At 37.2% G+C, this 25,082-nt stretch overlaps 1 protein-coding gene across 5 annotated transcripts in view; it reads left to right on the top strand.

The window, feature by feature from the left end:
* Positions 1-3,792, top strand: part of LOC126272997 (nuclear factor of activated T-cells 5-like) — a 367,858-nt gene extending 364,066 nt beyond the window's left edge. For all 5 annotated transcript variants that reach the window (XM_049976350.1, XM_049976351.1, XM_049976354.1 and 2 more), the window contains exon 13: positions 1,494-3,792. In XM_049976350.1, coding sequence (XP_049832307.1) covers positions 1,494-1,498 — 5 coding nt within the window. In that variant the 3' untranslated portion in view covers positions 1,499-3,792. The remainder of the gene's footprint in view (positions 1-1,493) is intronic.
* Positions 3,793-25,082: the final 21,290 nt, after the last annotated feature.

Raw genomic sequence — 25,082 nt, 5'->3', positions numbered from 1 at the left:
ACTTCTATGCATCCTCTTTGGTTTGAAGCTGGCACAGTACTTACAGTAGAATATCTTTGGCTTCCCTCTGACAACCATGCCTTCATCCTTGCTACCCTCCCTGTTTTCCTTTCCCTGTTGCTTCATAATCTGGGTTGTGAGTAACTAAATTCACTTTCCCTTCTTCCCTTTCTTTCCCTTATCTCCTCCCTGATGAAGGAACATTTATTCCGAAAGCTAGGAACGTATATTTTCGGTTGTTTTTTGTGTATCTATCGGCTGTACTGAGCTGAGGTAAGTACTGGCCAGCCCCTCTATCACTTTGTTAGTAACTTGTTATTAAATTATACAGTGTCTGCTGATGATGTCTGTATATCAGGTCATTTCTTCTACAGTCTTTGTTTGCAAATGTGACTAGAAATAGCAGTAGTTTCTGTATACTGTATGACTTGAGAACTGCTCTTTCATATTAAACCAAGTCTTGGTTAGGATACTTCAAGATATGCAGTTTTCATTGACAGTTATTGTTTTTTTTTTTTGTATGGTGATTATGAAGTTCCTTGAAACTAATATAGTTATCTTAGTTATCCAGGGTAATATTTTAATTTGAACATGATAATCCAGTCATTTTTGCAGTGACATTTAGAAATGTTTTTTAAATCATTATGGAATATTGATTCAATCAATTGAGTTATGGCTGTCACAAAATGCTAGGACGATTATTCCATAGTTTAACAATTGGAATTATTGTTTCTCATATAAATGGTTACTCACTGTGGCATGTTTAAAGTGCTTGCCCTGTGTGTATTCCATCTCCACTCCTGTCAATGTCATCAGTGTCACTCCTGTTGTGTATGTAGATAATTTCTTCACAAGCAGAGATATGACCAAACTTTTTTGAATCTGCCTTACCCTATTCATAATGAGTGCAAGTCCAACTGAGATACCGGTTCCTTCACAATTACACAGAATATGAGCCTACTGATAGGCTTTCACAATAAATTAGGTATGCTACACCTAAAAAATGAAAAAAATGGGCACATGAAACTAATATTTTTCTCATGCTACCTCAGTTCGTCCCCTTTGTCACTCAATTATCCCAGTAGTCAGTCAGAAATTTAAGTAAATTAGTATGTATTGTCCAGTGAGTTTAATTTGCTGTATATGAATGACCTGTTTTGGTACAAGTATAGGTACAAAAATAAGAAAAACAGTTTTCCAAAAAAGTCGTTAAATTTTGGAAATTTAAAAACACTCTGATACAAAATCACTTGGATGCAATTTGAACAATCAGTGTATTTTGTTGATATTCAATGTGGCAACTTTTGTGGTAATTCTGTGCTCTTGTAAGCTTATGGTTGTGTCTCTTTTGTACAAGCAAGTTTATCACAATGTTTAAAAAATTTAGTGTCTTTAAAATGTGTAAAAAACATAAATGTGTTATTTTCACTTCAACGAAATAATAAATCTTTTTGAGTACTAATTTCATGTTCACATTTCTTTATTATTTTCAGTTTGAATAGTTGCAGTGCTTGTCACAGTATTAAAGAACATGGCTGTAAGATACCTCCTACGGATATACAAGGAAGCTTCGTTATCATTCTCATTTTTATGGCTAATGAAGTTTATTTCTCTGATTGATTCTACATACAGTATGTAATTACTGTACTGTTTCTATTGTATATATCAATTTTACTGTTTATGTAACATATTAACAGTGTTCATGAGAGAGAGAGAGAGAGAGAGAGAGAGAGAGAGAGAGAGAGAGAGAGAGACTAATGAAATCTCTAAATTGTTGTTCTTCTTCATAGTATTTTTGTGCTTCTGTAACTCAATGTACCCTGAAACTCGATTCTGTATATAATTTTGGCGTTGTCTTCAAATTGAGCTGATATTCCATAGTTATTGGTTTAATGTTAATTTACCCTTGGTGTTCAGGATGTTTAATGTAATATTTGTGTGTTGCAAGTCAGAATATGAATGTATTCTATTAAGCCAAGGATTCATGGATAGCAAAAAGTTTCATTAGGAACTTTTATATCAGGAGGATTGTGTCATTTCCTGATGAGAGCAGCATGAACCGCAATTGAGAAATACTGCAACACTCATGTCAAGGCATAAACTTGTATTTGCAAAATGAGTGGAATCAATTTAGTTGGAATTGTGGTACTGCTGTCCACCTAAGAAACATGTTACAGTTATTTCAGTGTGTTACACCCTCTGTTAATCATTGTTTTGTTGAATGGGGCAGTGAAATTGAAATATAATTTTCAGGCATCAACAGAATTCACAGTGCTCTCATGTAATTTTGAAACAGCGTGTGTGATTTAGTTATACAAAAAAAGAGAAAGATATGAACAGAAGTTGATCTGATAAAATGTAATTTGCCAGTGCTAACAGGGTTTGTCTTGTGGATTTGTGTAAATGCTTAAAGGACTGAAGTTAATTTATCTGATGATGTGGGAGTTGAATATCTTCAACTATAAATTTTCAGAGAACTACAATTTAGGAGGAGGAAACACATTTTATTTGTGTTTAACAATTACCTTTCTGAGGATAAGGAAAAGAAACAGGGAAAAAGAGATTCTTATTTACTGACATCACACACAAAAAACACTTATTTATGTTATAACATTTTGGACTAGTTATTTTATACTTGTTCAGAATAATAAGCTTTTTCCCTTTGGGAAATTTTTTTCTCGAGCCTTTCGTTCAATGAAAGGTGTATCAACTTGCCTGTTAGTAATATTATGCTTAGATGTGTAAAGTATATCTGTCTGAAAGATTAGGGACTTCCTTATGGAAGAATTGACAGTCTGGACAATTATTTTTATAGGAAAAACCACAAAAAGAAGATCAATGTTAACAGACTAATGTGTGCTTTATGTACACAGCATAATTGTTAATCATTCCTAGGATAATTCCCTGCAGGTGTCTTCTTTTCTTAAGAAATTGTATTTCTTTATGTACATACGCATTTGTAGGTTGTCCCTAATTTTATATTTGCTACAGAACTTCAAATTCTATTATTTATTTAAACTGGTGCTATTTTACAAATTGCCTTGCAGTGATGACAAATTAATTTAGTAAATTTATGTTATTTATGAAGCTGTGTTTGTGCTGTGAATGATGGGGCTGAATGTAAGTTAAGTTTACGATTTAGTCTTCAATCGTTGGTGTACAATATGCTCAGGCTGCATCTGCATTCTGTTTGCTAATCAGTTGATTTGTATGAATCTTCAAAGCCCATTTCCTACTTGTTGTAGTTCCACATTCTTATTTTGCGGTATAGACACCTGCGCGAGATACATAAACAGTTTATTTGCACCGTATGTGTTCTTTGTCATTGTGTTACAGGAATTGTAAATGACCTAATTAGCTTTTATATATTATAACCACCTTATTAGTGTGCAGTGCATACTTTTTGGTAGCAGACGTTATTATGATTGTTGTTTTAGTCTTCAGTATGTGAAATTTTTAATATTTTAATGCCTGTTGTAATTCGTGTACAGTTTATTTTCTGTTAGATATGAACTGATTTTTACATCAAGATGTAATACTTAAATAAAAATTATTTTGAAACATATTGTTGCTTTTATATCATTGCAGTTGTAAATGAAAGAATTGTTCATATTTATGAAGTCAGTTGAAAACACACACACACACACACACACACACACACACTGTAGTATCAAAGTAATTGTGCTGTTACAAATTCATATTTTGTGAGAATATTGTGTGTAATGTATACCGCTTTGGAATATTCAAGGCTGTAAATTAGTCATCCTTTATAAATAAATATTTGAAAAGTTACCAGTGCACTTTTATTCAGAGCTGATCCTCATAAAGTCAGAAATTATGTTTAAGTACAGAGTAGCCTATTGTGTTACTGTGAGCTCATGTTTGGAAATATCTGCATTGTCACATGATACTAATTCCATTGAGGAGCGAATATACTGTTCATCTTAAATTGAGATATGAATGAGATTTAGGGTATTATATTTAAAAATATCGAATTCAGGTGTAACTGATTTAGCTTTGTTGTTGAGTTGGAAATTTAGTATGTGCTTGAAATAGACAAAGAAAATGATTTTTGTGCTCTCTGTTTTGGGAATGCTATCAGCCGTTATAAAAACAAGCGAAAATGTATTTCTTTGTCAGCAAGTGAATTTTTAACAGCAATGTAGTTCTGTGTGTCCTGGTGTTGCTGGCTACAACCTGATGTCATTTACAACACAATACTGAACAAACACAGCTAAACAGGCAGATTTAATATCATCACTACTTCCATTAAGACGCAGCAAAATATAACGAAATATATGAAGAATACTTGATGTAATTTTTGTTCTTACATATTTCTATATTTTAGGATTCTGTCGTTTATTGTGTTTCTAGATAAATCTTCAAAAAGTGATGGGCCACATGCTAACCAGACTTCCTTCAAAAATTCCCCGTCACCAAATGGTTTACCTTGCCAAGCAGTGACATTTGCAGCCAAGAAACTTGCAGCACTGGAATGGCAATCCTTTTTAACATACTTAATTTTAGATGTCAGTTGTCTATTCCTGTCTTTAATAGCACATACAATGAATTTCTCTTGCTCTGGTTCACATTTGTGACAAAGACATTTGTAATTTGTTTTATACTGCTGTTTTAGAGATGATGTTCTACCTACCACTCCCCTGGAACATAAACACATGCCACTTTATTAATCAGCCTATATTTCTTAGTCCACCAAGTTTGAAATTTTCTGTGACACTTGCCTTGCTCTATTTCTTTTATTGCCATAGTAGCCATGTTGATTGGTACTTGTCCACAGAGGTTAGAAGTTTGCATTGGAACAGCTGCCAACCTGTGCAAACTAACAGTAGTCAATGGTGTTTTATTACTAATGCTTTTACATGTGTATAGAACAAATTTTCACTTCCTGTGAAGCTTGTTATCAAAATGTTTCATTATCTCCTTATGTGCATACAATTGGTTTTGTTCTTTGTGTACCTAAATGATAGCAAATAGGCATTTTTGTGTGGTAAGTCACTGATCATATATGGGCTTAAATACCACATTTGCTACTTCTTATTGCATCTGTGTCAATTACTAATCTAATATTGCCGCCAGCTTTAGCTGCAGCCAACAAATGATTGCAGCAATGGCTTGAAGATGGTTCAGCTGTTCCCCAGTTTAACATTTTTTAGATCACCTGTGAAATGGCTGCTTGTTTTGACAAAGGAATGGGAGGGGGGAGGGGAGGGAAGAATGGTTTGTGTGGTATGACATTCAGATGCCAACATTATCCTTTAATGACACCTGGTTTATTATCTTCAAAAACCTTAACATATCGCAGTACAATGTCAACTGAGTCTGCTCGTTGATTTCAGTTAAATATTGGGATTCAGATAATGTTATTTCAATCTGCTCTTTTGTATTGAGTTCAATAATTAGTTCAGAATGGTGCTGGTACAGATTTTGTATTCTCCTTGCACAGAAACTCAACATCTATTCCTTGTTAATTTTTTCTATGGCCCAGGTGCGTATTTAAGAGATCAGTTACCCCTGAAATCCATCTATTAAGAGAGTGAATTTTCCCATGGATAAGTCTAGTGCTGGCTTGTTCTCCATAAGAAATCAATACTAGTTATGCGGTCAGCAATTAGTGCAGTGACTACAAGAAGTGTGCTTGTGATTGCTGCACTTCCTGTGGTCAGCGGAATGCAGGACTGCCATTTTAAATTTTGAGACTCATTACCAATAGCTAACTGGCGATATGAAGCACTTCGTTGTCTAAAGTTAATGTTTCATTTTTTTTGCTTGACGTATTCCAATCTCTGTCTTCCTCTACAGTTTTTGCCCTCTACAGCTCCCTCTAGTACCATGGAAGTCATTCCTTCATGTCTTAACAGATGTCCTATCATCCTGTCCCTTCTCCTTATCAGTGTTTTCCACATATTCCTTTCCTCTCCGATTCTGCGTAGAACCTCCTCATTCCTTACCTTATCAGTCCACCTAATTTTCAACATTCGTCTGTAGCACCACATCTCAAATGCTTCGATCCTCTTCTGTTCCGGTTTTCCCACAGTCCAAGTTTCTCTACCATAAAATGCTGTACTCCAGACGTACATCCTCAGAAATTTTTTCCTCAAATTAAGGCCGGTATTTGATATTAGTAGACTTCTCTTGGCCAGAAATGCCTTTTTTACCATAGCGAGTCTGCTTTTGATGTCCTGCTTGCTCCGTCCGTCATTGGTTATTTTACTGCCTAGGTAGCAGAATTCCCTAACTTCATTGACTTTGTTACCATCAATCCTGATATTAAGTTTCTCGCTGTTCTCATTAAGGCCGGTATTTGATATTAGTAGACTTCTCTTGGCCAGAAATGCCTTTTTTGCCATAGCGAGTCTGCTTTTGATGTCCTGCTTGCTCCGTCCGTCATTGGTTATTTTACTGCCTAGGTAGCAGAATTCCCTAACTTCATTGACTTTGTTACCATCAATCCTGATATTAAGTTTCTCACTGTTCTCATTTCTACTACTTCTCATTACCTTCGTCTTTCTCCGATTTACTCTCAAACCATACTGTGTACTCATTAGACTGTTCATTCCGTTCAGCAGATCATTTAATTCTTCTTCACTTTCACTCAGGATAGCAATGTCATCAGCGAATCGTATCATTGATATCCTTTCACCTTGTATTTTAATTCCACTCCTGAACCTTTCTTTTATTTCCATCATTGCTTCCTCGATGTACAGATTGAAGAGTAGGGGCGAAAGGCTACAGCCTTGTCTTACTCCCTTCTTAATACGAGCACTTCGTTCTTTATCGTCCACTGTTATTATTTCCTCTTGGTTGTTGTACATATTGTATATGACCCGTCTCTCCCTATAGCTTACCCCTACTTTTTTCAGAATCTCGAACAGCTTGCACCATTTTATATTGTCGAACGCTTTTTCCAGGTCGACAAATCCTATGAACGTGTCTTGATTTTTCCTTAGCCTTGCTTCCATTATTAGCCATAACGTCAGAATTGCCTCTCTCGTGCCTTTACTTTTCCTAGAGCCAAACTGATCGTCACCTAGCGCATTCTCAATTTTCTTTTCCATTCTTCTGTATATTATTCTTGTAAGCAGCTTTGATGCATGAGCTGTTAAGCTGATTGTGCGATAATTCTCGCACTTGTCAGCTCTTGCCGCCTTCGGAATTGTGTGGATGATGCTTTTCCGAAAGTCAGATGGTATGTCACCAGACTCATATATTCTACACACCAAAGTGAGTAGTCGTTTTGTTGCCACTTCCCCTAATGATTTTAGAAATTCTGATGGAATGTCATCTATCCCTTCTGCCTTATTTGACCGTAAGTCCTCTAAAGCTCTTTTAAATTCCGATTCTAATACTGAATCCCCTATCTCTTCTAAATCGACTCCTGTTTCTTCTTCCATCACATGAGACAAATCTTCACCCTTATAGAGGCTTTCAGTGTATTCTTTCCACCTATCTGCTCTCTCCTCTGCAGTTAACAGTGGAATTCCCGTTGCACTCTTAATGTTACCACCGTTGCTTTTAATGTCACCAAAGGTTGTTTTGACTTTCCTGTATGCTGAGTCTGTCCTTCGGACAATCATATCTTTTTCGATGTCTTCACATTTTTCCTGCAGCCATTTCTTCTTAGCTTCCCTGCACTTCCTATTTATTTCATTCCTCAGCGACTTGTATTTCTGTATTCCTGATTTTCCCTGAACATGTTTGTACTTCATCCTTTCATCAATCAACTGAAGTATTTCTTCTGTTACCCATCGTTTCTTCGCAGCTACCTTCTTTGTACCTATGTTTTCCTTCCCAACTTCTGTGATGGCCCTTTTTAGAGATGTCCATTCCTCTTCAACTGTGCTGCCTACTGTGCTATTCCTTATTGCTGTATCTACAGCGTTAGAGAACTTCAAACGTATCTCGTCATTCCTTAGAACTTCCGTATCCCACTTGTTTGCGTATTGATTCTTCCTGACTAATGTCGTGAACTTCAGCCTACTCTTCATCACTACTATATTGCGATCTGAGTCTATATCTGCTCCTGGGTACGCCTTACAATCCAGTATCTGATTTTGGAATCTCTGTCTGACTATGATGTAATCTAATTGAAATCTTCCTGGCATTTTCCAAGTATACCTCCTCCTCTTGTTATTCTTGAACAGGGTATTCGCTATTACTAGCTGAAACTTGTTACAGAACTCAATTAGTCTTTCTCCTCTTTCATTCCTTGTCCCAAGCCCATATTCTCCTGTAACCTTTTCTTCTAGTCCTTCCCCTACAACTGCATTCCAGTCGCCCATGACTATTAGATTTTCGTCCCCATTTACATACTGCATTACCCTTTCAATATCCTCATACACTTTCTCTATCTGTTCATCTTCAGCTTGCGACGTCGGCATGTATACCTGAACAATCGTTGTCGGTGTTGGTCTGCTGCCAATTCTGATTACAACAACCCGGTCACTGAACTGTTTACAGTAACACACCCTCTCCCCTATCTTCCTATTCATAACGAATCCTACACCTGTTATACCATTTTCTGCTGCTGTTGATATTACCCGATACTCATCTGACCAGAAATCCTTGTCTTCCTTGCACTTCACTTCACTGACCCCTACTATATCTAGATTGAGCCTTTGCATTTTCCTTTTCAGATTTCCTAGTTTCCCTACCACGTTCAAGCTTCTGACATTCCATGCCCCGACTCGTAGAACATTACCCTTTCGTTGATTATTCAATCTTTTTCTCATGGTAACCTCCCCCTTGGCAGTCCCCTCCCGGAGATCGAATGGGGGACTATTCCGGAATCTTTTGCCTATGGAGAGATCATCATGACACTTCTTCAACTACAGGCCACATGTCCTGCGGATACACGTTACGTGTCTTTAATGCAGTGGTTTCCATTGCCTTCTACATCCTCATGTCGTTGATCATCGCTGATTCTTCCACCTTTAGGTGCAATTTCCCACCCCTAGGACAAGAGAGTGCCCTGAACCTCTATCCGCTCCTCCGCCCTCTTTGACAAGGCCGTTGGCAGAATGAGGCTGACTTCTTATGCCAGAAGTCTTCGGCCGCCAATGCTGATTATTTATCAAAATTTAGGCAGTGGCAGGGATCGATCCCGGGACCGAAGACGTTTTGATTATAAATCAAAGATGCTACCCCTAGACCACGGGTACTTTTTTAATGTTTCATATCAGAGCATATAAAGCTGACTGCAATATAATTTGAGGTGGATCCTGACGATTTATGATATTAGCACACCGTCTTCCCAAATGTCCCTGCCTTTGTTATTGCTTATTAACCTGATATTCTTATTTTTTCTCCTCCTCTGTTTTCCAGTCAACCATTTGGGAGCTATACAGGCTCAAATTGAGTTTTCTGAGTTCGTAACAGGAGGTTGGTTATGCTATATCATTTGTACTTGAATTAATGCTCTGCCACTTAGCATTTGTATGATAATTAGCTGGCTGATGTTGCCACTGAAGACCATTACTTTGGTTTGAATCTTCAGGATTGAATCTGTAACCCCATTTTCTCTGCTTTTGTCGATCTGAATGGTTGTTACTGTTATTTCCATTGCCGTTATTACCATTACTGTACACTCCATCAACATTCAGTTGACTGCTGTTGTTTTCTGCATGGTTTGCCATTTGTTGTTACCATGTGTATTATTATTACTGTATTTTATCATTCTGACAATATGCATTCACACTGTCATTGATGAAATCAGTCAAACCAAATATTTACATAAATTCCTCAATATTAGATGTGGGTACATTGATCAGTTCTTCTGTAATCTGAATGGGGAAAGACTTCATTACCTAACCTTTCCTGAACAGCTACTGACCAATATTTGGCTAAAAATACCCACTCAAATTCATCATATTTTTTCCAATCTTCAATGACATTCTTACACACAACGCTCCATCACCGTGTATAAAGCCAGTCACAAAAGCAATTTTTTTGTGCTTGTCTGGAATAAAAACCTGAAACTGATGATGCCTGATAAAATTTTCTTCCAACATCATTCTACACTTGAAAATACAGCACCCCCCCCCCCCCCCCCATTTCCACGACATTTCACAAAAGTGAGACATCCCAATTCAGCTTATTGTTATCCGTCTGCACATCACTTTCCTCAGTGTGCCTGACCTAGTTTTCACCTCTTCATCTCAGCAACTTCGGCAGAGATCTGACCTATTGCTTCTTGTATTTTTATGTCATCTAATTGCAGAATTTGCTCATCCTTCACTGCTGATCTACTAGTAATTTATGCCGAGAGTGAATTTTTTTCGCTATAATAGTGTTTTTCTGCTCATTAGTGAGCTGTTCAACTTTCAGTATCAGCTGTTGGAAATGTTTTTAAAAATTCGTTTTAGTTTTGCCGGACATCGCGACCACCATGTAAAGTTTCTGTAAACATTGTGGTAGGTCAGTATATATGAGCTCTTTACCAGGCCAAGAGGGCCCAAGGGATGTTCACTGGCAGGCGTGTCATTGTCTGCATTGTGGCATCATGCGGATGCAGTATGGGCTGGCATGTGGTCAGCACACTACTCTCCGAGGTGTTTTGCAGACTTTCCAGACAGTGGAGCTGCTACAGCTCGGTCAAGTAGCTCTCAGTTGGCATCACAAGGCAGACTGCACCACTTACCAGTCTGCCTACCAAGGAAAAATCCTTGGCAGTACCAGAAATTGAACCTAGGTTCTCCCCATGACAGCCATTATGCTGACCATTGAGCTATGGAGGCAGACTAGGTCGGTATATGCGTGTTTCAATGCAGTGATCTTGTCTGTCAATTCTTTCACATTCACATCCTGCCTATTCGTGAGCTCAGTAAATTTGGATGCAATGGCATGTTGCTTTTGAGCCATCGTATCCTGTTTACCGTGAGATCAGTAATTTCGGATGCACGTTATGTTGGTTTTTAGTTATTTCATAAATCTGAGTTAATTCCATAGCCATTAAACTGAATTATTGTAACAAAACATTTAAAAGATCTTGTGTTGTACTAGCCAGCATTATGTTTACCTCTGACTCAGAAGTTGCCTCAGCCAGTTGCTCCATGATAGAATGTAAGTTAGCCCTTGAAAGTTGGTTACTACCATCACCAAATTATGTTAAAATCCCTAAATTCTGTTTCTATGTAATTGAACAGCTACTAATAATACTGATGAATATGCAAATGATAGTATTACTTAATAATAATATCACAATGCCTTTGATGTACAATCAATTCCACAGTGCCTTAGTAATTGTTGCATTATGCCTTAGAAAAGTTTACTATCTGTAAATAGCTGTACAAAATTACCAACCTACGCTGTAGAGTAGTGAGACAGCCCATTGCTTGGTACAAGAAGCTTTACTGAAAAAGTAGAAAGGTACTTGTGTGAAATCCTCTGTAACACTCTGTGGGTTCTTGAACCTTTTATGATAATTAACACCATGAAACAGAAAACAAATAGGTAATAGGATACATGCAACAGCTACACTATCAAGTTGTAAAGCTGAATTTCTATAACAATAAAAGTAATCTTGGCTATCGGATTCATATATGAGGTGCGGGTTCAAACTAGTGTCACTGAACAATCGGAGAATTAAATTTCATGACATAAAACCACACCAGACAGGATTATGGTGGGTGATATGCTACAATATGACTCTGAATAGAGGTAAGAGCTCTTTAAGTAACTCTGCACATTACTTGATGTGCTACATTTTTCATAGTGGTACAGGTCAAGGTTACATGGTAAAATACGAGGTCTGTTCAAAAAACTTCGGAACTTTGTCCACAAAATTATTCTACACTTACTTTTTACTTATTGTGCATGGTCTCCGAAATATTCTCCTCCACAACTGATACACCAATCCCAAATGCCGTTTCCACTTCTGGAAGCAGTCTTGGCACACCTCTTGCTGGATTGCACGAAGCACTGTCTGCGATTTTTCTATTATCTCGTCTACTGTTGCAAATCTTCATCCTTTCAATGGTGTTTTCAACTTTGGAAATATAAAAATGTCTACAGGGCCAAATGTGGAGAGTATGAAGCACAGTGGCTTCAATTTCTGTGCAGTAGTCATGCACCAACAGGGATGAATGTGCAGGTGCATTGTCTTGCCACATTTCAGGCCCTTTCCTTCTCACATTTTCTCATAGACATCGCAACTAGTCCTGATAATACCATTGATAAACAGTTTCTTCCTGTGGCACAAATTCATGATGAACGATCCTTCAAAGCCACAGAAAACTATCAGCATGGCTTTGACATTTGACCTGATCTGATGAGCTTTTATTGGCCTTGGAATACCTTTCCCGACCCATTGTGAAGATTGAACCTTGCTTTCAATATCATAAGAGTAGACCTATGTCTCATCACCAGTTATGATTCTCTTAAGGATCATCTCATTCTCATTAGCACAATCCAAAAGCTGTTCACAGATTGCAAAGTGAATCTGAAAGCTCTTCACAGATTGCGAGTGAAGATCTTTCTGGTCTTGACTCATTTGCCATGGGACGAACTTGGTGACAACACGATGCATTTCAAGATGCTGTGTCAGGATTTCATGACATGATCTAACTGAAATTTTTCATTCTTCTGCAATCTCTTTCAGTCAGTCTTCAATTGGCAAGCACATTTTCATTGACATTCCTGACATGAGTGTCATCGGTAGACGCGGAAGAGCGTGCTGAATGAGGGTCATTCTTGACTTCCATCCAACCATTTTTAAGCCATGTGAACCATCTGTAACACAGAGAGGCATCCTGTATCATTCGGTGTGTCTCTCTGAAGATTTTCTTGTGTTTCATGCAAAATTTAATCCATCTCTAACTCTGCCATCTCGAAATTCACAAACTGTGCAACACAACGTTCTACTCAGTACAGCACTGAACAATAAATGACTGACATACAACAATGAAACTTCCGGCAGCTACACATTAAACACAGGCGCGTGCAGGGATGCCAACCGCATTTCACTCCAACACACGAGTGGTGCGAAGTTATGGGTGTTTGGGAATTTTTTGAACAGACCTCATATTTAAAGATAACTACATTAAATGACTGTTTTTATTACATCATAATTAATACACTGTGTTCCTGTTGTTCCAGACTTCAGTGCAAGGTCATCGACAGAAACGCGTTTAGAATAGCATTGCATTTCATTCTATTAACATATACGAATCCACGAGTGGAAGTAATAAGCAGCAAGGGATCCTGCAATAGTAGTAATTAATTCTAATTATACACAATACTGAAATAAATTATGAAATTTATAACTTATTGAATACTGCAGAAACAGGATTATGACATAAAAAAATAAATTCATGAACTACATTACTGATAGCTCATGCACATGCGCCCTAATGTACACACACACACACACACACACACACACACACACACACACACACACACACACACACTCTCTCTCTCTCTCTCTCTCTCGCTCTCTCTCTCTCGCTCTCTCTACACTGAAGAGCCAGAGAAACTGGTACACATCGTAGAGGGCACCTGCAAGCACTCAGAAGTGCCACAACATGATGTAGCATGAACTCGACTAATGTCTGAAGTAGAGCTGGAGGGAATTGACACCATGAACCCTGCAGGGCTGTCCATAAATCTGTAAGAGTACGAGGGGGTGGAGACCTTGTCTGAACAGCATGTTGCAAGGCACCCCGGATATGCTCAATAATGTTCATGTCTGGAGAGTTTGGTAGCCAGCAGAAGTGTTTGGACTCAGAGGTATGTTCTGGAGCCAATCTGTAACAATTCTAGATCTGTGGTGCGTCACATTGTCCTACTGGAATTGCCCAAGTCCGTTGGAATGCACAATGGACATGAATGGATGCAGGTGATCAGGCAGGATGCTTATGTACATGTCACATGTCAAAAACTGGGTCCCATATCACTCCAACTGCACATGCCCACACCATTACAGAGACTCCACCAGGTTGAACAGTCCCCTGTTGACATGCAGAGCTCATGAATTCATGAGATTGTCTCCATACCTGCACACATTCATCCGCTCGATACAATTTGAAACGGGAGTCGTCTGACCAGGCAACATGTTTCCAGTCATCAACAGTCCAATGTCAGTTTTGACGGTGTATATGAATTTGTGTTTGTTTCTGACTTGTTAATGAGATGTCGTAGATTTTTTTCTGGGTGCCAGGTCTTCTATTCATGGCTGAATCATTGTTAGTATGAGTATGAATGGTGGTTCTGTATTCAAGTGATTTATTTTGATTGCTGTCAATGCAGAGAAAACCTGGTCACGCAAATAAGTGGAGCAGAATGGAAGGAGGTGTGGAATAGCAGTGTCACATAAGTCTACCGTACTCTTTGCAGGTATAACACCAGAAATCGCTCACTGGCATGTTTTTGATTATTATTTTCAGTGAACTGTCACCAAGCATTTCCAAACGACTTTCACTTAATTTTGTGGGAAGAGCAGACGAATTTATGGTGGCAGTGCAGAATGGGTTGGTAATCCTGTCTTGTGTATTATCATCTTTCTCAATTTCTGGAAAGTACCAAATTCTAAAAACTGTAACTTGCATTTTGTAAGTGTTATTTATTTCCAAAAATCCATCAGCAATACAACTTCATTTTGTCCACTATGTTCCAACACAGTTGGAAAAACTGAACTATTCCCCTCATTAATGCAATCAGTCCAAAATTTCAAATTAAACCCTTTACTTTCTCAAGAGCTTTAAAAACATTTCTGTCAAAATCTTGTAGTTGAAGATTCAGCTCATTAAATTTGTTGAATATGTCTGTCAAATAAACGGCTTCATCAGATCAAATTTCAATTATTTAATGAAACATTTTACCTCATTTTTCAGTTCAAACAGATGAGTCTATATGCATCCTCGTGAAAGTCAATGCACACAATTTAGTGTGTGTAGTTCCCATCTCCTCACATTTTTTTATTTTTTTTTTATTTTTAAAGATGGGGGTTCTGTGCATGTGACTATAAAATTGAATACTTTTATAGCAATGTTCAATATTTCATGTAAATCAGGAGTTATTTTTTTTCCCCCAAAATTTTTCTCAGCTTATAATGCAATGTTGCCAAACTATTTTGAAGTTAATTTAGTGAATACAAGCAATAAGACTTTTTTTTTACATTTGCCAGTGAAGCAGCACCATTTGTGGACAAACTATTCACCAGTCCCATGACAAATTTAATTTTAATCTTATAAAAATCAAGAATTTTAAAAATATCCTGTCTTCTATGTTCTGGTAATTGTCTAACACTTACAATTTCATCAGCAATAGCACCTTTTTTAACATCAAAATACTGAACACATATAAGTAGCCAGCACACACACACCAATTCATCAATTTGAATCACAAGTCTTTTCTTCATTTTAATAGTTTCTACTATTTAGTCAACAATGTATTGTGGCATATCATGAATTCTGCACCCTACACATGAGTCAGAATTTGGAATTATGTTGATTACTTTAGCACAATTGTTGCATAATGTTTTATCTGCTATAATTGAGGAATCAGGAAAATAAGAGATTCAACTTCAGTTCATTTTTTGCAACTAGCGATGCTAGCTTAGAATTATTCAACAGAGTTTAGTTGTAAACTACGGAGAGCATCAGAGATGGAGCATACATATTTGATATAAATCTATATTTGTAAGATTTTGTGTAGTATTGGTATTTCATATTTCTCAAGTTCTTTCAACATTTTTCACCAATACCCATGGTGGAACAGGCATTAACACACTTTTTGCTGGTGGTCGTTCAACACTATCACCACTATCACTTGTTTCATTGGTTTTGTGTTTTCCTCTTAGAACGAATTTACCCATCTGACAAAAAAAGTTAAAATATGTAGCCACTGCTACAATAATAAAAAGAAATTAAATAGTGATAATCTGAAGATTGATTTACAAATATAAAGAATGAGGTACTGATTACTGAAATGTTGGTATTGTACATTTACAGATGCTGCTATTGTTGTCGGCATTGCAAAGAAACAATACAAGTGTTTACTGAGTGCAGTTGTTTAAGATATCATTGTTGGGTGGACTAGAAGAGTAAGCAAAATGCTTTCTTGGATAGAGGACAATTCAAATCTCTCTAGCTAAAATATTTTTCATTATTTGTGATTATTCAGGAAACATAGTATAATGACTGTAAGTGTGTTTTAAATTTTACTATTTGTCATTGTTTGTTATCAAACACGAAACACATAATGACTGCAGGGTGCTTTAAATTTTATGTATTCTAATGACACTTCCTTGGCCACTAGAAAAATTATTAAGTAATCATCATAAGAGCATGAAGAACAGACAGACATGTAGTCTCGAAACCTTCCGCTGAAAAATTGATTGTAACTACTGTTCCATACTCTTACCAGGTCCTCTTTCCTTCCTAGTATTAAATGATTTAAATAAATCTGTCATTTGATTTACTTTCGAGTATGAAAATTGAAATTGACTTTTTTATAAAAAATAAAATATTTGGTGCTGTGGATCTTAATTACTGTCTTCTTGGCTGAAAAAGAGTAAATTATTAATTTTACAATAATGCGTGGCCTCTCCAGAGTGCAATCGAGTGCACCCAAGATTAAAGTTCTTCTTAGCAGCCAGCGTAAGAAACAGTAATTCAAGATCCGTGTCATAATGTAGCTCTGAAAAATTCTTGATGTTGTTATTGAAGAGCAAGTCAGGCGGATACGATTCTGAGCAACTATAATGGTCTGTGTCGATAGGGCAAGTTCCGCAAATTCTCACTTTTCACAAAAGAGAATCTGTCCATTCCAGAAGACCATGTTATTAAACAGGGATGACACAGTACTACGTAGCATTAAAAATCCTAAGTCTTTTGCTTGCTTGCACTTTGTATCATAATTACTATGAGAGGAAAGATGAGCATAATATTCACTTCAGAAATGAGAAAAATTTTTCCTTTTAAGATAACAATTATTATTTGATGAAAACATTCTTCTCTGTGCTCAACTATTACAGTATATACTCAGCTTCTTACAAGAGCGTATATTGACAAAAATTAATATTTTATGATATCTTGCAGCAATGGCAACTGTAGTTTCCTTTTTTAACAATAAAAGTACATCTCCTTTGAAAATATGTCAAGTCTACTGTCAGAAAAAAAAAATCGTTAGTAAAGTCATGGAATACACAGGTTTGTTAAAAATCATGGAATGTTAACAAGCCAACGATGTTATTTACAATGCTGCACTCTTGCAGGTGAAAGCGATAATTCAGATTATTTATAACTTAAGAGTTTTTCCTTTGCTTCGGCTTCATAATGGTCCACAAAACAATTAAAATATAGTCTTGCTCTTCCAAATAGACACTTTTACATTATTTTACTGGTAAGTAAACAGAATATTGTTATTGGAAAATGTCTTTTGAGACATCACAGCATTTAGTATTTAGATTTATATTACAGTTTGCATTGTACATTATGAAGTGATACTGTAGTTATCCCTAAGAGGTCTTCGCATACCTGTGAAGGCGCACGTACCCCAGAAGGAATATTGCTGCACTAGAGCTTGCACTTTCGAACGTTGGCTGAAACGGCTGCTGACTTCTGCAGATCAGTTGATTGAAATAACAGTAGAGTTGGTTAAATACAGGAGTTGACAGATGGTTGCAGAATATAATGCTGCAGAGGCAACAGGCTGCCCCAGCGATTAGCCTCAATTTGCAACCTGACAGGCTGGGGAAGTGAAGGGCTGGCAAGGTCCACAGACTGGTGAGTCAGTCAGGCTGACATGAACTGTGTATGGGCCAACCGTGAAGCCCAGGCAGAGAGGGGGTACAGGGGTAGGAACTCCTTCTGAGTGTGTTATCAGACTGCACCCAGAGTCTGAGAATCAAACTGATCTTAAAACTGAACTGATCTTAAAACTATCAGTGGTCACCATAATATCCTCACCATGGACAACATCTAACATCCAAACATCTATGGTCTTTAAAATTTAAGATGATATATGGCAGTTATAAGAGTGGAGGGACATGGAAGAGAGGCAGTGGTAGAGAAGGAATGAGACAGGATGATAGCCTATCCCCGATGTTATTCAATCTGTATATTGAGCTAGTAGTAAAGGAAAGGACAGAAAATAATGGAGTAGTAATTAAAGTCCAGATAGAATAAATAAAAACTTTAGGTTTGCCGATGACATTGAAATTCTGTCAGTGACAGCAAAGGACTTGGAAGAGCACTTGAATGCAATGGACAGTGCCTTGAAAGGAGGATATAAGATAAACATCAACAAAAGCAAAATGAAGATAATGGAATGTAGTCAAACTAGATCCGGTGATGCTGAGGGAATTAGATTAGGAAATGAGAAACATAAAGTAGTAAATGAGTTTTGCTATTTGAGAAGCAAAATAACTGACGATGGTCAAAGTAGGGAGGATGTAAAATGTAGACTGGCAATGGCAAGAAATTTTTTAGCATTGAGTATAGATTTAAGTATCAAGAGTCCTTTCTGAAAGTATTTGTATGGAGCATAGACATGTATGGAAGTTAAACATGGACAATAAACAGATTAGAGAAGAAGAGAATATAAGCTTTTTTGAAACATGGTGCTACCAAAGAATGCTGAAGATAATATAGGTAGGTACTGAAAAGAATTGAGGAGAACAGAAATTTGTGGTACAACCTGACTAAAAGAAGAGATCAGTCGGTAGGATACATTCTGAGGCATCAAGGGATCACCAATTTATTACTGGAAGGTGGGGGAGGGGGGAAGGGGGGACCCTGAGAGGTAAAAATTGTAGAGGGAGACTAAAAGATGAATACAGTAAGCAGATTCAGAAGGGTGTAGGCTGCAGTAGCTACTCAGAGATGAGGAGGCTTGCACAATATGGAGTAGCATGGAAAGCTGCATCAAACCAGTATTTGGACTGAAGGTCACTACAACAATACTTATTAACTTATTTATCTTTTAATTTCATATGATAATCTGCTAGGCACACCAAACAATGTTTTCTGACTGCCTTTTCTTTCTTACTATATGTTTGCCAGTTTGCTGAAAGTTTGTCTGAGGCTTTCAAATCATAGGCCACGATAAAAAGAATTCCATTTCTGTAGCATATCTGGCGTGTTTTTGAGAGAGAGAGTGAGAGAGAGAGAGAGAGAGAGAGAGAGAGAGAGAGAGAGAGAGAGAGAGAGAGAGTGCAAAGCTTTAAGTACAAGATTGCTACTGCATTTGAGCTTATTCTGCCACTCATGCATTTTGGACCATCTATTCATTTACCAAAAGTGAGAAATGTTATTGTTGTCTCTGAAGGCACATTGGTGGGTTTGTAGCTTTACTCCTTGAGGGGGCCAGCTGATTCATATAAAACATTAGATCACTTTATTATGACTTGAAAAAGACAAAATACTTAACCTTGTAAGAATACATGACCACAGGAATACCATCAGCATTTATTACTGTCACTGAACATTCATGTATTATTTGATACAAAAAAGATACTGTTCTCTTTTCACAGAGTGCAGTTGACTATAAATTTTTATACAGAGTGCTGTCTAATACAACTGTCGCACTGCTGGCATGGTAGAGAGACAATGCTGTCGTATTTGGCAATGACCCAGATGTGAGTGAGTGTGCCGGTGCGGTGGCGCATGGAATCTCTTCTGGGCGTGTCTATTCCAACTCCGTTCATTCCTCACTGCGTACTGAAGTGGCTATACTTCTTTGTGATTACTCTTTTTCAAATTCTAAAGGTGGCAGGGGTAAAATACAGGGAGCGAAAGGCTATTTATAATTTGTACAGAAACCAGATGGCAGTCATAAGAGTCGAGGGGCATGAAAGGGAAGCAGTGGTTGGGAAAGGAGTGAGACAGGGTTGTAGCCTCTCCCCGATGTTATTCAGTCTGTATATTGAGCAAGCAGTAAAGGAAACAAAAGAAAAATTTGGAGTAGGTATTAAAATTCATGGAGACGAAGTAAAAACTTTGAGGTTCGCCGATGACGTTGTAATTCTGTCAGAGACGGCAAAGGACTTGGAAGAGCAGTTGAACGGAATGGACAGTGTCTTGAAAGGAGGATATAAGATGAACATTAACAAAAGCAAAACGAGGATAATGGAATGTAGTCAAATTAAATCGGGTGATGCTGAGGGAATTAGATTAGGAAATGAGACACTTAAAGTAGTAAAGGAGTTTTGCTATTTAGGAAGTAAAATAACTGATGATGGTCGAAGTAGAGAGGATATAAAATGTAGACTGGCAATGGCAAGGAAAGCGTTTCTGAAGAAGAGAAATTTGTTAACATCGAATATAGATTTATGTATCAGGAAGTCGTTTCTGAAAGTATTTGTTTGGAGTGTAGCCATGTATGGAAGTGAAACATGGACGATAACTAGTTTGGACAAGAAGAGAATAGAAGCTTTCGAAATGTGGTGCTACAGAAGAATACTGAAGATAAGGTGGATAGATCACGTAACTAATGAGGAGGTATTGAATAGGATTGGGGAGAAGAGAAGTTTGTGGCACAACTTGACTAGAAGAAGGGATCGGTTGGTAGGACATGTTTTGAGGCATCAAGGGATCACAAATTTAGCATTGGAGGGCAGCGTGGAGGGTAAAAATCGTAGAGGGAGACCGAGAGATGAGTACACTAAGCAGATTCAGAAGGATGTAGGTTGCAGTAGGTACTGGGAGATGAAGCAGCTTGCACAGGATAGAGTAGCATGGAGAGCTGCATCAAACCAGTCTCAGGACTGAAGACAACAACAACAACATGTTCTTTATATCTGGTGTCAAATGACCTCCTGGTTTGACCTATGTATCTTCCATCACAGGTATTGCATTTCAGATTTCCTGATTTCTGACATAGTTCAGTTTTTCCTCTTGTTTTTAGGAAGTATGTCTGAATTGAACTGTTGGTTTGTCGGTAGTCATGCACCAGGCAAGACACTGGAATTTTGTGCTGCCATACAGATAAGTGATTTAGACTGTAATTAAACTCAGTTTAGTTCAGGAAACTAGTTTAATATGTGTATTAATGTGTTTTGCAAGCTTACAATTAAAGGTTTCACTTCTCTTTGTGTATTATTCCAGAAAACGTGAAAGGAACATAAAGTAGGGTTACGATCATATTGTTGCAAACATTTTAGCACTATAAAACTTATAGAATCTCATTTAATTGTTCTGCTCCATCTAGCAAGTTGAGAAAAGCCTATTCCTTTGTTTTTTAATTCTTATTTTGCGAAACACAGCGTAAATTTTAAGTTCCGGTATCTGAAAACTTTGCTCATACGGTAGTAGCTTTGTTTACATACATTTGCAACTACGCCTAATTTTTGTAAACATGTTTTTCTTCTTTTTTTTGATAATCTAACTTATTGTCACTAAAGTAAATTTGTTTACATACGATTGAGACTAGACCTAATCTTTTGTAAACGTGTTTTACTGTTTTTCAGTAATTTCATTTGACTTTTTCTCGCTAAAGTAAGATTTTTCCCATGAGTGAAAAGTGCTTTACGTGCCATAGAATTGTTAGCTCTGGGGTTTGGTGTGATGGCTGCAGTAGTTTTTTTTCCATTGGGGTGACTGTAGGGCATGGGAAATGGGGAAGTGGATCAGACTCATCAGTGGTTCAGTAGGATATGCAGTAGAGATAGGAAAATAGTGGAACAGGACAGGAAAATTGCTGCCCTTCAGGCACAGTTAGAGCAGGCTAGGGAATACCTGAACAGGCTAAGGAGGGAGAAAGGTAAAGAGAGGTGAGAAGTGACAACAGGTAACAGGAGGAACAGACCTAGAACTTTGCCAGACAGCTTTGTGGTGACTGTGAAGAATAAGTTTGACCTATTGCTTCAGTTAGAAACTGATGAGCCTCAGAAAGAGGTAGGTGTAGAGAGGGCACAACAAACTTTCAGTAGAAAATTGAATAAGAATGTAGGGAAGTCAGCAAAGAGAAAGAAAGTTTTGTTGTTAGGTAGTTTACATGCCAGAGGTGTAGGCCAACCTTTGCAGGACCTGTTAGGATCACAATACCAGGTCAAAATTTTTTTTTAAACCTAGTGCTGGTCTGGATCAAGTGACAGAAGATTTAGGTTCACTCTGTAAAGATTTTACCAAGGAAAACACCGTGGTTATTGTGTGTGGGCCGGGAAATAGTACTGATGGAGATTCTGGGCACAATATAGAGTGTGACCTGGCAAAGATTGCATCAGCAATGAGACATACCAGTGTTGAGTTTGTGTCTGTGCTGAGACGCCATGACCGACCTCATTTAAACTCTTCTGTTGGGAGAGTTAATTTGGAGTTGGAACAGCTACTTGGGTCGGGTGTGGGGTGACATATTGGTTTGGTTCCTGTTGATTCTCTCAGTAGGTGGGATTATACTAGACATGGCCTACACCTCAAAAGGAAAGAGAAGGGTAAAATGGCTGGGCTAATAGCAGGAAATGTAAGGGGGGGGGGGGGGGGGGGGAGGCATTACCATGAGTGGTAATATGCCAGTGGTCAAAGGTGTGGGAGCAGCACCTTTTTTAGGATAGGTAGGACTGAATGAAGTCAAGTTCTGAGAAAAGTAAAGATTGAAACAAATCTTCGGTTTGGGAAAGAAATCAAACAGCATAATCCTAGCACATTGGATCAGCAAACACAGCTGTTGGTTACAAATTTACAGCAATCATCAGAAATTTTATTTCCACCCAATTTCATCTCAGTAAACATGAAATTCCAACTATCTTTAGTGCATCAAAATATCCAAGGGCTTAGAAGTAAAATTAATGAACTATTTATGTGCATTGATGAATTAGAGTCATTGAACCCAGTTGATATAATCTGCCTCTCTGAACATCATGTGACCACTGGTATAGATATGTTAAACCTTGCAGAATTTAAGTTAGCCTCTTACTTCTGTAGACAAAATATGGAGAAAAGAGGAGTTGTCACATTTGTTAAAAAAAGTTTAAATTTAAGAATATTGACATTAATAAATTTTGCTTAGAGCAGCACTTAGAAGCATGTGCAACAGACACAGAATTTCACAATAGGTCCTTTATTATAGTAGCCATATATAGAGCACCTTCAGGAAATTTCAACCTGTTTATAAATGGTCTTGAAGGTTTATTATCTCATCTAAAATTAAGAAACAAAGAACTAGTGGTTACTGGTGATTTTAATATAGATGTCCTGAAAAACACTGTCAGTGAACAGTTACTGAAATCAGTTACTTTGTCATTCAATTTAATTTCTACTGTAAGCTTCCCAACTAGGGTATACAAATGTTCTAAGACTGCCATTGATAATATCTTTATAGACAGTTCTAGGCAACTAAGCCACATTATGAAACCAGTAGTATATGGGCTATCTGACCATGACATGCAACACCTAACATTAAATTTTGAAAACTGTCAGTGTAAAACATCCACCAGAACTGAGTACAGAAGGCCAATAAAGCATTACAAAAACAGAGAAATTTAGGAGATTACTCAAAGGAATTAATTGGATGGATGTTTACAGCATCCAAGACAGAAATGGAAAATACAAAACATTCATTAATAAAGTTAGCACCTTATTTGAAAATTGTTTACCCCTGAAGGTAACTCAAATTAAGCAGAAGTCTAATAAGAAACCATGGATCACACAAGGGATAAAGATATCATGTTAGACAAAAAGGAAAGTCTGTCTGATATGTAGGGACACCTTTGATACTAGCATTATAGCTCATTACAAAAATTACTGCAAAATATTGAAGAAAGTTATCCAGAAATCTGAACATCTGCATTATGAGAAGAAGATAAATACATCCAGCAATAAAATAAAAACAATATGGTATATAGTTAGGTCAGAGACAGATAGGTCCAGAAATGAGGAGGAACAAATAGCTCTAAAAATAAATGAAACCCTGTTAACAAACTCACAAACACTGGCTCAAATATGCTGAAGTTATACCTCTCCACAAGAAAGGGGACACAGAAATGCTGTCAAATTACCAACCGATCTCACTTTTGTCAGCTTTTTCAAAAATCTTTGAAAAGGTTATGTTCAAGTGTCTACTTAAGCATCTTAGCGAAAATAAAATACTTTAAAAATCACAGTTTGGGTTTCTTAAGGGTTCTGATACTGAGAAGGCCAGTTACACTTACAGTGAAAATGTCCTTAATTCATTAGACAACAAATTAGAGGCAACTGGCATATTCTGTGACCTGTCAAATGCTTTTGACTGTGTGAATCACAGCACTCTTTTAAGTAAATTAAAATATTATGGCATCACTGGTAGTGCTGCAAAGTGGTTTCAGTCATATCTTACTAACAGAAAACAAAGGGTGTCATTATGTAACACTCCAGCAGAAGGCAATCAGACATCATCTGACTGAGAAGATCCCATACTAGACCCACTACATTTTCCTGTATATATTAATGACCTGTCATCTGTTACATTACCAGATGCCAAGTTTGTCTTATTTGCAGATTATACAAACATTGCAATAAATAGCAAATCAAATATAAATTTAGAAAGGGCAGCTAATCAAATTTTTACTGACATTAATAAGTGGTTCATAGCCAATTCACTGTCATTAAACTTTGAAAAGACCCACTATATGCAGTACAAAATTTCCAAGAGATTTCCTTCTAGTGTTTGTATAAAATATGATGACATGGAAACAGGAGAAGTTAAGAGTGTAAAATTTTCGGGATTACAATTTGATAATAAATTCAGTGGGTAGGGGTATACTAAGGAACTGCTAAAGTGCCTAAACATGTCCGTGTTTGCAATGCGAATGATGTCGGACATAGGCAATATAAATACAAATAAACTGGCATATTTTGCTTATTTTCACTCCATTATGTTGTATGGTATCATATTTTGGAGTAACTCCACAAACTGAGAAAAAATTTTGGAGTACAGAAACATATAATAAGAATAATGTGTAGTGTAAATCCAAGAACAACATGTCGAAACCTATTCAAAGAATTGGGCATACTAACCACAGCTTCTCAGTATATTTATTCCTTAATGAGGTTTGTTGTAAATAATATATCTTTTTTTTCAACTAACTTCTTAGTACACAGTATGAATACTAGGAATAAGAACAATACACATACAGAATTAAAATCACT

This window comes from Schistocerca gregaria, chromosome 5 (assembly GCF_023897955.1).
Source record: "Schistocerca gregaria isolate iqSchGreg1 chromosome 5, iqSchGreg1.2, whole genome shotgun sequence".
NCBI lineage: Eukaryota > Metazoa > Arthropoda > Insecta > Orthoptera > Acrididae > Schistocerca > Schistocerca gregaria.
The sequence above is the reverse complement of the archived record's forward strand: the minus strand, read 5'-3'. Positions and strand labels throughout refer to the sequence as shown.